This window comes from Molothrus ater, chromosome 9 (assembly GCF_012460135.2).
Source record: "Molothrus ater isolate BHLD 08-10-18 breed brown headed cowbird chromosome 9, BPBGC_Mater_1.1, whole genome shotgun sequence".
In the NCBI taxonomy this organism is placed as follows: Eukaryota; Metazoa; Chordata; class Aves; order Passeriformes; family Icteridae; genus Molothrus; species Molothrus ater.
This window is the reverse complement of record NC_050486.2, coordinates 10,462,713-10,476,661: the sequence shown is the minus strand read 5'-3', so window position 1 is coordinate 10,476,661 and position 13,949 is coordinate 10,462,713. Positions and strand designations below refer to the sequence as shown.

The 13,949-nt window shown below is 37.8% G+C and overlaps 1 protein-coding gene across 2 annotated transcripts in view; it reads right to left on the bottom strand.

Moving 5' to 3' along the window:
- Positions 1-13,949, bottom strand: part of VAV3 (vav guanine nucleotide exchange factor 3) — a 147,062-nt gene that overhangs the window by 78,642 nt on the left and 54,471 nt on the right. For both annotated transcript variants that reach the window (XM_036387985.1, XM_036387986.1), the window contains exons 5-11: positions 12,641-12,749; positions 10,270-10,362; positions 10,106-10,174; positions 6,791-6,894; positions 4,757-4,856; positions 3,354-3,449; positions 1,638-1,706 (exon numbers count right to left, since the gene is read on the bottom strand). In XM_036387985.1, coding sequence (XP_036243878.1) covers positions 1,638-1,706; positions 3,354-3,449; positions 4,757-4,856; positions 6,791-6,894; positions 10,106-10,174; positions 10,270-10,362; positions 12,641-12,749 — 640 coding nt within the window. The remainder of the gene's footprint in view (positions 1-1,637; positions 1,707-3,353; positions 3,450-4,756; positions 4,857-6,790; positions 6,895-10,105; positions 10,175-10,269; positions 10,363-12,640; positions 12,750-13,949) is intronic.

Sequence of the window (13,949 nt, the reverse complement as noted above, 5' to 3'; positions counted from 1 at the left end):
GAGAGCAGCAGTTGGAAAAGGCATTCTGATCTTCCTAAGTTGCTTTTACAGTATCCCTTCAATATGGTCACAAATTTGGAGGGTGGGAGGAAAACACATCCTCTCCCTAAGATGTTTTTAATCAAAATCTATGAATAGCTGCAGTCATTATGTTAGCTTCCCAAATGGATCTGTGCAGGATACATTCACGTCATTCTTAAAAGGCTTGGGTTAGCAATTAAATAACCTCCTTTCTTGCTGCCAAAATAAATCCAACAGCATCATGCTTCCAAGAGTTTTCTTTCCTGGGGGCTACTACCACTTTGCTAGCAGTTTTTCCAAAGACGTTTTCTTTTTGTCTCTCTTGGTGAGACACACCAGGGTTTTTAGAAGCTAAACACCAGTGCTACATTGTTATTTTTACTACAATACCAGGGGCTACAGTAAATCAGAATGGGAACAATGCTGCAACCTTAAGGAAAGACACTTATATCTCAGGGGTTTGTGGGTTTGGAGGGGGTGAGGGTGAGATTTTGTGGTATTTCGTTTGGTTACAGCCTGCCAGTCAGTGCATATCTGCCACAGCCACTCTGGCAGGAGATTTCTTTGATTTTTACATCCAACAGACACCAACAATGAAGAAAACGAGCAAATTGGAAAGAAAAAGCAGGGGTGAATATAAAACAGAGTTATTTTCCAAGCCAATTAGCAGCAACCAGGATGCATGGCCTGCCACTAGATGGATGAACACTGTGCCATTTCTTTTCAGGCACCTTTCTGAGGGAAATTATCATGGTGCCTCTACATTCACTGCACAAAAATGGATAACAAAAAAAGGGAACTAAAAATCACATTTGTGAGCTGGTTTGTGTTCCAGGCATTCAAGGCAGCCATAAAATATGAGATAGCTGTGTGACCCAAAACTAACTTCACCTGACTTCAGCATCTACTGTGGACCATACAGATTACAACAGGAGATATAATTTAAGTCATGTTGGCTCCTTTCTCCACAGAGAACAGAAAAAACTTCCCAATTCCAGTACATGAATGTCACCATTCATGCCATGAAGGCAACTGAAGCAGACCCGTGCCTTGCTTCTGAAGCTGTGCAAAGCACATAATATATTACCTTATGCACAAGGCAGCACAGTTATTCTATAAAGCATTTGTTTGTACCACTTGCAGGTGAATCTATAGTGACAGGTACCCTACCTCCAGAAAGATACTACTGCTTTCAAAGGTAATGCCACAGAGATCATATTAAGATAACAGAAAAAGGTCTTGTAAACAAAGACAGCTCTCCATCTCACTGGGAAATGACTGATCTTGGTTCAAATTGACTTACAGCAGTAGAAATACTCCTAAATTTCAGAAGCAAGACCAACATGACTGAAACACATGTTTTTCAGCAGATGAAAAAGTAACCCAAAATGGGGAAGTTCCATTTCACAAGCCCTCTGCTGCAGAAAACTACTGAACTTGTTTCCCAGACTTGAGCAAAACCCTCAACTTTATACTTGCCATGACATACAAAGCTCACAGGAACCTGTGAAAACATGTTTGAAATGTTGTGAAGAACATAATCTCCTCCAGGAAATAGAATTCTGAGTTACCATTCTAACCACCAGACATATATACTTCACCCCTTAAATACTCACCTTCATTGCATCAAGTGCCAGCTTTAGATTTGCCTTCTCCATGGCATCAGTAGTGTGCTTTACCAGCTCCTGTGGACACAGCAGTTAGAACTTTCCACCCACTGTTTGTCATTTTTATAAATTGAAATCATCATTGCTCATCCCCGCCCCCAAAAAATACAGAAGCCAAAACCAGAAAACACAGCCCAAGAAGAGGCATTTTCATGCCCAGAGTGAGCAGCCCATCAGTGAGTGCAGACTACTGCAAACAGTTAATGGGCAAGTGTTTAGGAATGATTGCTGCACAGCCTAAACACTGACTTTAGCTGCTAATGAACCATCACAAGAAGTGAATTTGGTCTGTCTAGCACTTAAAACTTGCCAAATCAGATCATTACTGTATGTGCGTGCTGGAAGCCCAGGTAAACAACACTCAGGTTCATTTACACATTGCTATATGGTATTTCATCTATTCCAAAGCACGCACTTGTCCACAGACAGGGATCCAGGCTGGCAGTGAAACTTCAGCTGAAGTGTACACAGCTTAAAAGTCACTGTCTCATCATACCTAAGAGGAAGCTGACTCAAAAAACATACTGAAATCAAATTTACATGTTCAAAGAATTCTTCTAACCACTTCCTATATGGAAAATACAGAGTCTTTTTGGGGCCTTATGAAGTAGAATAGCAACCTCTTGGGGAAACAGGCCATTTCTTCTTTATAATTTGAGACAATAATTATACATTTCAGCTTAGATAACTTAGTAAAATCATAAGAAATTGAATAGTATTTTTAATAGTCATATTGCAACTAACAATAATTATTTCTTATATTTGCATTGCAATTCTAATAATTTCCTCATTTTCTTTCCAAGTCTATAAAATATTTTTCTTGTACAACAGATATTGTTACACAGAGCATAGTGACATTGTATATCATCTTTCCACAATATACAGGTTGACTATAAAATCATGAGTCATATCTCATAAGTTTTTTTTAAGAAGTTGTACCATTAATTTTGGTTTTTTCCAATTTTGCATTGATCAATATCTTGATGACTCATTTACAGAAGTATTTCAAAAATTTAATATTACAAAATGTATGTTGTTCTGCAGAGTAAAAATTATGCTCCCTATATAAGTAGTAGATCTTTTTAAAATGACATTTTACAAGCATCAGCAGGTTGACAGTCTAATATAGTAATACATTTCTTCTCAGCTGAACTAATGAGTCTCCTGGCACAGCTATCAAATTAAATTTATAAGACTCTCCACCCTTATTATAGGACTAACTGCAAAAGCTAATGCTTTGTGGGTTATAACAAGAAGCATTTCAAAATAAATATGGCTTAATTGCAATTTATGACAGCGAAGAAGTATCTTAAAAGTATCCTGTATGTATGGCCCAGCTTCCTATTTTGGAGGGTAATGGTACACATTTCAAGTGCCATGCTTATGGTTTGGTACTACTAACCAATTTAAACACACCACAATAAAAGGTCCAGGGACTGAGGAAACAATCATGTTTTATTTTATTTTCCCCAGATATGCTTTAGCTCTAAGGAATTATCTCTGGGAGAAACCCTGCACTTGACTCAATTTTACTTCTTAACAAATCTAGGGAAGCGTCAATCACCTTCCTTTGATAAAGACATTTGGCTTTCATTTTCACAACCCACTGATGATAAACAATCACAATTTTTCTCCCAGCCCCCTTAAATTTCAAAAATAAAGTACCTGGAGCAGTAGGTGATATTTCAGCACTCTTTGCATGGGAACCACTAAGAGATCCCGCAATGTAAATTTCCCATTATTGGCCCTCTTGGAACATTCCTAGTTCAAAGCAGAAGAAAGAATAAGACAATAGAGCTAGAAAATAAACCTATTCAAGTGATACATATGAATACTCAGTGACATAGAAGCAACTATCTTAAGCTTGTGACAAATAGTAGCAACAAAAGGAAGAAAAACAGTTGATAAGGCAAAACCAAAAAAAGCAAAAGTAACCTGCATGTTAGTTACATGTTCTCAGATGTTTCAACATGCATGAGAGAGTAGAACAAAGGCAACAGAAATTAGGCATTCCATACAGCTGAAAAAAATATATATTCCTATGGGGGGGGGCAGGGGGAAGCAGAAGGTAATCATGGAAACTACAGGCCAATCAGTCTCACTTCAGCACTTCACTGCAAAACTCGCAGAGCAAGTCCTCTTGGCATCAATATCTGGGCACATGAGGAAGGTGCATGGGAATATCCAACCTGCATTTACCACAGGTAAGTTAATACCTGACCTATGTGACTAGATCTGTAAATGGGTGGGGACAGTCTGCCTTGAATTTTCCATGGCTTCATCTCTCACAGTAGAGTAATATCCAGGTTGGGATGTTATGCTCCAGGTCTATGAAAATCTGACTGCATTATGAGGCTCAAAAAGTGCAGTGACTGATGTTTCCTGCACCCCCTGAGGGACAGCTGCAAACAGAGCTCTTCAGGGCTCTGTCCAAGGCCCCCTCCCCTTCAGTGCCATTGGCAATGACCTGCAGCAGAAGACACAGGACAGCCCAGCAGGGCTGCAGGCAGCACAGCCCAGGGTGCAGCTGGCACCGCTCGGGGCAGGCTCAGCACAAAGCTCACATGAAGGCCACCAGGCAAAGATGAAGCTCCTCATCCCACAGGCACCAGCCAGGGACATGCTGACCCTGAGGGCTCAGCAGACGGGCAGCAGCTCTGCAGAAAGCACCATGGGATCACGGCTGACAACCCTGAGGCCATGGGACAAGGGCTTGTGCAGCCTACAGGCCCCTCCCAGCCTGTTGATCCTGCAATTCTATGTTCAGCTGAAACACACTGATAAATGGAAGGGTACCACTGATGGTCACTTCCTAAGAGAAAACACTAACTCTACTCATGTCCGGGCAAAGCTCCCTTCACTTCAGCATCAGGAGGTGCACTTTTGTACATGCAGCACATTTTCATTTGATCAGAGGCTCCAAAATAATTAAGGCAAACACATAGACTCATCAGTCCAGCTAGTTTCATCATCATAAAGGTTTTGACTTCAATGAAAGCAGCACATAGTCACAGAAACACATGGTATAAGGTGTATACATATATATACATGTTAAAAAATACTGATACCTCTAACTTCAATTTAACATCTTCTTTTGTCTTAGAGATATTGTCTAAGCATGATATTGCTATCTCCACTTGACTGCAGTACTGTCCATAAATAACCAACCTAAATCAAAGCAAGAGAAAGAATGAAAGGAACATTTGTTTATTTAACAACAAACCTTGATCATTTTTTCACAACCCTTGTTTCAAAAGGAGCAGTGCCTATATAAGCAAGGATAGAATTTAACCATGTGTTCAATGGACAACATGAATGAATGAATACTATTCAGGAGAACAGTTTTGCTCTACTTTCAAAATAGTCCAAAATCATTGCATTTTCCTTTAATAGTCACATATATATAAATATGTTCTGATAAACACAAGATTCATTAAAAAGCAGCAAAATTTCTGTTGAACAGAACAGTCTATAGTGTTTACAGCAATGCAGACTTCCAAGGTTGTAATGAATAAATGCTGGAGCACAGGCCTAATAGGATTAATTACAGCCATCCTTTAAAGAACTTGTAGGTTATCCAAACTCATCTATCTCCAACTTTTTCTATCAGGTCTGAGCTCTCAGATCAAAATAATAGTGTATGAAATCTCAAGAAATTTTCAATAGATGTCAAGTGAAGCAATGCTTCCTGAAGGAGCCTGGTTTTACAACAGGAATTTCTTGCCTCTCTGTGGAGGGCTTCTTTCTGCTAGTCCCAGCACCAAGAGTGCTCCCTTCTTTCACCTTTTCATCTGTTTCTTGAGGTGATTTCTTCTGTATGCTTCAAACCTTTTTTGGTGGGTTCCCATGAGCCTTACACTGAAGTGTCCCAAATTTATTCTTCTCTCACCTAACCTTTACCCTTTTATTATTCTTTTTTTCACAATAAGGCGATCACAATGATTTAAAACTTATCATTTCTGATTACTTTTAACCACTGTATGGTTCAGACACTGCGTCAATCTCTGTTCCCTTCTTTTACTAATATCAACTTGGTATTTCTTCTCAGTGTCCTTTGTTCCTCTTTTAGTACACATTTCAGAACAACTTTAGAAAGATAAGCATTTGCCAGAACAACTCCTTGTCCCCTGATTCCCTCCTACAGCAGCAGAAAGTGTAACAGCCTGGGAAATAACCACGTCCTGCTCCAAACCAGAAGCTGAGACAGTGGGTCTCTGAAGGCAGGACTGTTTATGGGCAGTTTGGGACACCCTCCTCCCTTGGAAAACTGTCCCATCTAGCATCCTTGGGATGCTGCTGTCCAATTTCTCACACACTAATTATTACTGCAATAATCGTCCTTCACCCTGAAGCAAACCCAGTTAGCTCTGACTCTGCTCCCAGAAGGACTTAATTTTCAACCAAATCCCAAAGGTTACTTTAAGGTAGGTCAGCAATGTAGCCAACAGAACAAGTGTTTTCAGCCAAGTACCACAGGCACATAAATTCATCTGGAGAGTCCAACAGCTGTTCAGAGCTGGCAGAAGGAACAATATGAAAAGGTGGGTAAAAAATTGGCAATTAGCCCACAGGGTATGGCATGTTGCCCCAGCTATCCTGTTATCAGCTTGGCTGCTTTTCAAAGCTTGAAGGCAAAGGGTGTTTGCTTTACTATCACACCTCTGACTCAGGGTAAAGCAAGACCATAGTCTCTGCTCTCTTCTCTTTCACATATGCTGCCTCTTCTTTCCAGTTATGACCTTTTCTGTTTTCTTTAATCTGAAATATCCCTAATAAGTATCCTTTATTTTATCTCTTAAACAATACTAGTACATGTTATAAAATATCTAGGATTATGTTCATGAAAAAAAAGGGTAAAAATTTAAGTTTCCTTAAAAATATATTTGTTACCTGTCTAAGTAGAAATATTGCCAAAGCTGGGCTAACAAGAGTGAGGGCTCATAAAACAATAAGTGGCATTGTGACTTCCAGCTCAAAACACAAAAACTAGCTTGATAACTTTGAACTTAACCCTGTTTCAGAAATATTCATCAAATAAAAATACAGTAAAATACCAAACTGAGCACATATCAGCACAATTAGTAAGAATTCTTAAATCTTACCTTTCCTTGTAGTTAATAAATATTTGATATAGGTTCTGATCATTTTTGTTAACAATGGAATCATTGATGTCCTGTGTAAGATTCCTGTGAATTTTCACCAAATCCTTAAAAACAGTAATGGGGAGGGGAAAAGCTTTGTGAAAACAAAATGGCTTAAAGCTTTGAATACAAAAATAAATTATATTATGTTTGACTCATTAATTTCAATAAATTGGAAAGCAGATTATTTGAGAGTAGAATCTAATTTCAAGGTTTGGCATATCTTCCCTATATTGCAACAAGAACAGCTAAACTCCAAGAACTACCTATTAGAGACTAATTTATTCTAGCTTGGAACGTGCACTGTTAATTCACCTTTATTTTATAATGATAATTTTAAAATTAAGCAAGTCAAGTAAATGCTTTAGTGACAAGCTGAAGTAATGATTCTTGTCCCTGAGCTGTGAAAAATTAGTTCTGTACATTACATTGGTCGATTAGTGATGTCCTAATGCTAAATTAACTGCAATCATAACGAGTTTCCCAATACAGCACGCAGCTAATGTCTGAGAGAAAATACTGCAGAAATATTTGCTCTTTGATTACTGTTGCAACTCTCCTTGGTTATACACCATCATACAGAAACTGTAAGAGACTGCATCAGCTTAAATACTGTATGGACACTGTCAGAGAATTCATAAGAAATTAAGTCAAAACAGGTTAAGAAGTTTTGAAATCTGAGTAACTGTAAGTAGTATATAGACCATTGGAATGAAAAACAGGACTGTTTAACAGAGCAAGCCACTGAAGATGATTTAATTCAAGAAATTATACACTACAAAAATAATATTCAACATTGATCGTGAATTGAGTTAAAACATTTCACTTCACACTGATGAAAACTAACAGTACATACAAGGTCAACCACATCACTGATGAGGGTGCAGAATCTTGAAACAGATCAAATTTAGTTGCCAGCAACTGTATGGCCTTATCCTCAGAATCTTAAGTTGCAGTACACAGACATTATTACAGAAATGCTTCCCAATTAATCTATTTGGAACAGGAGCACTTTTTCTAAGGAGCACACAGGGACTCAGCTAAGCAATACCCCTGAAAAACAGCTTAATGCTAAGGGAACAATGGGTCTTTTTGGGTTGCCATCTCCAATTCAATTTAAGTTTTAAACTAAACTAATGTTAACATCATTTGAAGTTAATGAATATTCCAACACTTCAGTATCTGTTACACATACAGAGAGAAAGAGAGATGAAAGTATGTCCATATATATAATTCACAGGCATGCACAGGTGCACCTCTAAGTGCATTTATATGTGGGTGCACACATAGATGTACATACAAATGCATGTATACACAATATAGACAGACCTATACAGATGCAAATATAAAGCCATACATTAACTTAAAAGAACAGAACTTATATGTCTGCCAATGAAAGGCACTCTCTTTAGACTGGTGAGTAATTCGGGGTAATTGGTTTTTTTCTTCAAAATGAAGTATTTTGATATCAGCAAGCATCTTTTAGAGTCTATTTAAGGAATATAACATCATTCTAAGGAAACAATCCTTCACCACAGCCCCTTAACAGAAGAAAATCCATTCTGTTCTGAGAACACAGCACTTGCTCTTCACATCTCACTTTGCTGCAGAGCTCTGTGTAACAGCTATTTTTAGTCTAAAGCAAGCTTCCACTGCCCTCCAGCCTTCCTGCTGAGGAACTGCCACACAGACAAGGCCTGAGCAGACAAAGCATTTGCAAATATTTTTGGCTTAGCCAAGTCCTGTATTTCTTTTAAGGTTATTGGATGCCTATGAAATGCTCCTGGAGTTGGAAATAAGCAGCATCTTCTAACAGCAGAATACTGAATGCTGGTAACAAAAAGCAATAGAAAACAACCAAAATATAAGCTCACTATGTGTCTCCCTAGTCTAAAATATACAGGTTTTGTTCTTTTTAATCTTCTGTGATCCCATGCAATCCTTTAACTAGTAGTGAGTGGGCTGACCTCCCTGCTTGTGCTAACAGCATTCAAGCCCTTTCTGTACCCTTGTGCAGTGTTTCCATTGACTGGAATTAGGTCTTTGAAAAAAAGTCAATATGCCTGGGCACACAGAGCCTTAGGAAAGAGGTTTACAGTAACTTAGGGCACATCATGGCTTTATTTGCAATGATTAAGAAACACTAATGCAGGACAGAATATAGATTTGTTTTCAAAAGCAAAGGGATCTCTGTGGGGAGCTGATGTAATTCAAGAAGATAAGTTAGTTACTGATACCTGTGACAGTGTTTTGGACTAATATTTAAAGTGGAGGACATGACAGCAATCAAGAGGCAGAGTAAAAACTTCAGTGAGGGAAAAACATGGCGAGGGGTCAGGCATCATCCGCATAATAACTGTCAGAACTTACCTGCTATCAGGATGATGCTGGAACAGCAACCAAAACATTTTTACCAACAGGCCAGGTTCTCGCAGAACAGAAAAAAATCCCCAACACCTCCTCCTATAACCTGAGAGCCTGTTGGACATGCCAGGTATGGCCAAACCAGAGGTGATATTTTACAAGCAGTAATAGCTTGATGTGGCTCATGGGCCACACTCTGGGGACCCTTTCTTTAAAAAGGCCTCATAAAAGAACATTGCTTTCATTTGTCTGGTTTGAGAGAGGCTCAGACAATTTCTTTAAAGTTTGACTGAGTAAAGACATGCTGATCTCTTATCAACTAAAAATACATGTAAACTGTCATACTGTTTTGATTAAGCTGAAAATAAATGACACAAAGTAGCAATCACAGGCACCACTATTGTTTCAGTCAAATAGGAGGTTTCCTAGATGATTCACAGAGATTTCCTTAATCCTTTCAGCACCAGATTCTGAGTCCAAAATTGTGAGTTAACTTTCAAGTGTGTTCAATGATGTAGGAGCCAGGGCAGCTACAAGGAATCGCAGAGCAGCTACAGATAGTCAGTACACAGCGACAGGTAACTTAGCAGTCACAACTTCGTACCATCATTAAAGTATCAGCATTTATTAGAAGATAATCCATTTCTAGAAATTATTAGCTTTTAAAGATCAAAAATACTGCAGTTTATAACAATTCACTATCTCACATGCTAATCATATTTATCTTACCTTATTCCCTCAAGCAGAAGAAAAAAAATTGCTAGTGTACATCTTTTTTAATGAACTAATATACACATAAACACACCATGCATTGTATTTCAAAGAATCATTTTGTGCAGTAACACGTTAACACCAATATATCACAATCAGCTATGAACCTCATGTCTGTTCATTAAATATGTAATTACTCACAGGAATGTTGATGAAAACAGTATCAAACTCTGATGCTGACAGAAATCTTTTCAATGGCACCATGAAAAACTGAAAGAAAAAATTATATATACATTGGCTATCTTAATTTTTCTTCTAGACTGCTGTAAAAAATGCATGTTACAAGTCTGTAAGCAGCATCTTACTTTCTCAATCGATTCCAGGGTTTCAGTGTACTTCTCTTCAGTTTGCTTTATTTCAGCAAGACAACAGCTTCTTATGTCATTTTCAGGACATTTCTGCAATTACAATGGAGTCAAGTTTAAGTCATTAACAGGCACCTAATGGATAAGAAATGGTTTTATTTGTTTAGAATTACACAATTAGGATAACTGCTTCCTGAATTTCCCTGAGTACTGCAGCCTCCAAAGACGACAGAAATAACCAAGAATATTTTAATGTTCAATTAGATGATGACTTTAGTAAAATCAAAATCAAAGTAAATTATGAAAAATTAATGTTTAGACATAAAACACTGAAGTATCAGCATGTACTCTGGAAGCTGAAATACAAGGTCACATTTAATTTACATCCAGACTGAGAAATCTTATTTAAAATACCCAGCAGTTAATAATTTTATTAAACTTAATGTGGCTAAATCACTTAAGCAACTTTGCATTGCTATAAATATTGGATTCAGTCTAATCCTTGTACTTATTTACAGTTATTCCCCTTTTATTTCTCAAGGGGAGCTTTCTCTTCAGACTCAACAGGAGTATGTTCTCAGATCAGGAAGCGCAGTGACCTCAAAGTTCAGCTGTTGCATATGTATGTGTGTGCCTCCAACAAGACCCTGGACTTTTCCATGTAAACCACCAGACTCCTAGGACATGGAAGTAATTATTAGTAATTACATGACTCTATAAAAATAGTTTACAAGCACTCTTACCCAAGATAGGATTTACAGCATTACAGCTTCGATAAAATCCTATTTCAAATAGAAGAGTAAATAACTGGAAGATGATATGGAACCGTTCATGTCAAGCAAGGCACAGAAGCTCTGGAGACATTAGAGGTCAGCGTGGAGGTTTGACACAGTAACTGGATAGGCTTTTGCAGTTAGAAGCAGTGACTAATCCAAAATGTTTTCTCCAACAACAAGAAGCAGTATCTTAACAAGCAACAGAACTACAACATACTTTCTGAAGCCTATTGATCAACTTGCAACACCCTTCAGCATATCCCTGGTTGTATCTTACTTATTTTCATCCAATGTAGAGAATTCCTATGCTGCACACAGACCAGATGACTAGATGATGTTCAAATACAGAGAGAGTCAGGTGTTGAAATTTAGCACTGTAGTTCTTTCCATTCAGAAAAACTACCTTTAGCTTTTGAACAAAAGATTTATCTAGGAATAGCAGAATTTCTAGACTGAAATTTTAACATTTCAGAAACTACTCTTGAAAACCCAATTTGTGCAGTTCTTCATTTTCCCACAATGAACAGTAAGATTCTGTCTTTATCAGATGCAGACACAAGTAACCATTTTGCAAAAATGCAGTCTTATCAGAAGAATTGTGCTTTGTAAGCATCATCATGGTCACCCTCATCTCAAATGTATTCCCAAATTCTTTTGTTCAGGGAAGAAGACACTGCCACAGTTAACTGTAGGTAATTTCTATAAAATATTAAAATTTGACATTATTTAGACTTTCAGCTATTTTTTACCTTTAGCTCAATACTGTCCAAAAAATGCTTGCATATTTGCCCCATTACAGAAGTCGCCATACTCAATAGTTTATATCCATTTGCAAAACTTGGGCATTTGTTGTTCATCAGTACTTATATGAGCGATGCAAACAAATCCTGGCATTCCAGTTAAAACCATTCACTTCAGTTTTGTGCTCACCTAACCCAAAGAGATCACTAACACAGACACTTTTGGCAGAAATTGACATACCAATTTTTCTATCCACACTGCAAACATCTAGAATTTGAGTGCAATAAATAAAAGGAAAGAGGGACTAAGAAATGATGTGTGATACCAGTACAGGTAAGAAAAGCTGCCTCTGGAGTTCAGCTACACCTAGGGAAAACTTAGCGGAATAGTTTACTTCGCAACATAAATCTACATGGTTGAATAAACAGGAAATTCATTATTTTGAAATAATTCTGAGTTGTCCTTGTTAGGCTAGTCACCTAAACTATGGCTGAAATAATATTATACACAAGAATTTCACAAAGTTATAACAAATTTGAAGGTAGGACACTTTCAAGTAAGCAATTCAATTAACTGTTCTTAAAATAGCTGGTAAATTTTACTACTCAAAACTATCAAAGTAATTATTGTATTTCATTTAAAAATCACTTTTTTTTTAAGGCTTACTATAGTTAATGTTTTCCCCTTTACCCAAAAAGCCTGCAAAGTCTCACATAGCAGATGATACTCTGCACATGAGAACTCTGGATGCAGCTGAGCAGGAGGGTCAGTGAAACTATCTATAAAGACATCATTTCAACTTTCAAAAAGTTAACTGCTATTGTTCCAAAGCAGCTAGGAACTGGAAAACATACAGGTTGCTGTGCTGCTTCATCTTTCATTAGGTCTTCATAAACTTCCCCACCTTCATCTTCTCCATAGACACAATCATACAACTCCTCATCTTCCTCAACACCAGTTTCACTGAAAAGATAAGACAAGAAAAAAAAATGTGCAGCACAGACAAAGTACCACCAGCACTGCAAGGGACTACTCATAGGAGAAGGTTCTACAGTAAACAAATAGAATAATTAATAGAATAGCTAATGAAAATAACTCATTAAGGGAAATTAGGTCCATTAATTAATTTTCTTTTCTCAATTCATTTAAAATAAATTTTACAGAATCAACAAAATACTGAAGACTAATGAATTTAGAACTACATGGGAACTAAACCAGCAGCAAAAGCAAAACCTCAGGACAGTTTTGTCACAAGCTACAATCCAGCTGCCCTCTTTTCCTTGACCTTTTCCCCACCACATCCAGTGAAGAGGAGCTGCCTGTCATTACACTGCACTGGGATGTGAGACTGTTACAGGTCTTCTCCCTGTCTGAAGAAAGGATGAGCCAGGGTAAAATACACCAGAGACTGCAGAGCCAGCACTGAGGCACTGTACCTCCACATCATAAACCAGAATCTGGATTATCTCACACACCCTTCAGCTACACAAAAATGAACAAAGGAACCAATCAAACTGAAAATCAGACAGTTCAACGAAACCAAGTATGTGCAAGCAATGCCCTGCGATTACCGGGACCATAAAAATACAGCAGAAAGTCAGTGCTCAACTCTGCCCTCAGCTAATTCAGCTTCATTACAGTCAGCCCTGCTAGAGTGCTACCTGCTTTGTGCTAGGGCTGCATCAAGCCTATAATAACTCTCACTCCTATTCCTTAGGGTAAGTCTACAAAAAAACTCTAAAAGATACTGAAAGCGGTCAAGTCACAATAACAATATAGAATTTTGAGGTTTATCCTATTGGAAGACAACACTGAAACCCTTCAGAGTAAAAACCAACAGGTTAGTCCAGCGTTTCAGTTCCCACCAGCAGTGATGCTGTGCTGGCATTTAGCATTAAACACTGGCAGCTGTCAGATGCAGCACACACTGCATTCTACCACCTCTGCTCCAGGGAACAAAAGCTGGCAAAAAGGTTGAGTAAGGATAGAAACATTTAGCTACTACAGCTCTTTCTGACAAAAAGACTTAATTTTAAATTCTTTAGACACCATTTAAACTCAGGGAAAATTAAATCAATTTCAAACAAACTTACTGATAATTGAGGGAAACTAAAAAATGTAAGCTATTTGCATTATTCACTGGCACATTTGTTTCTTATTCTT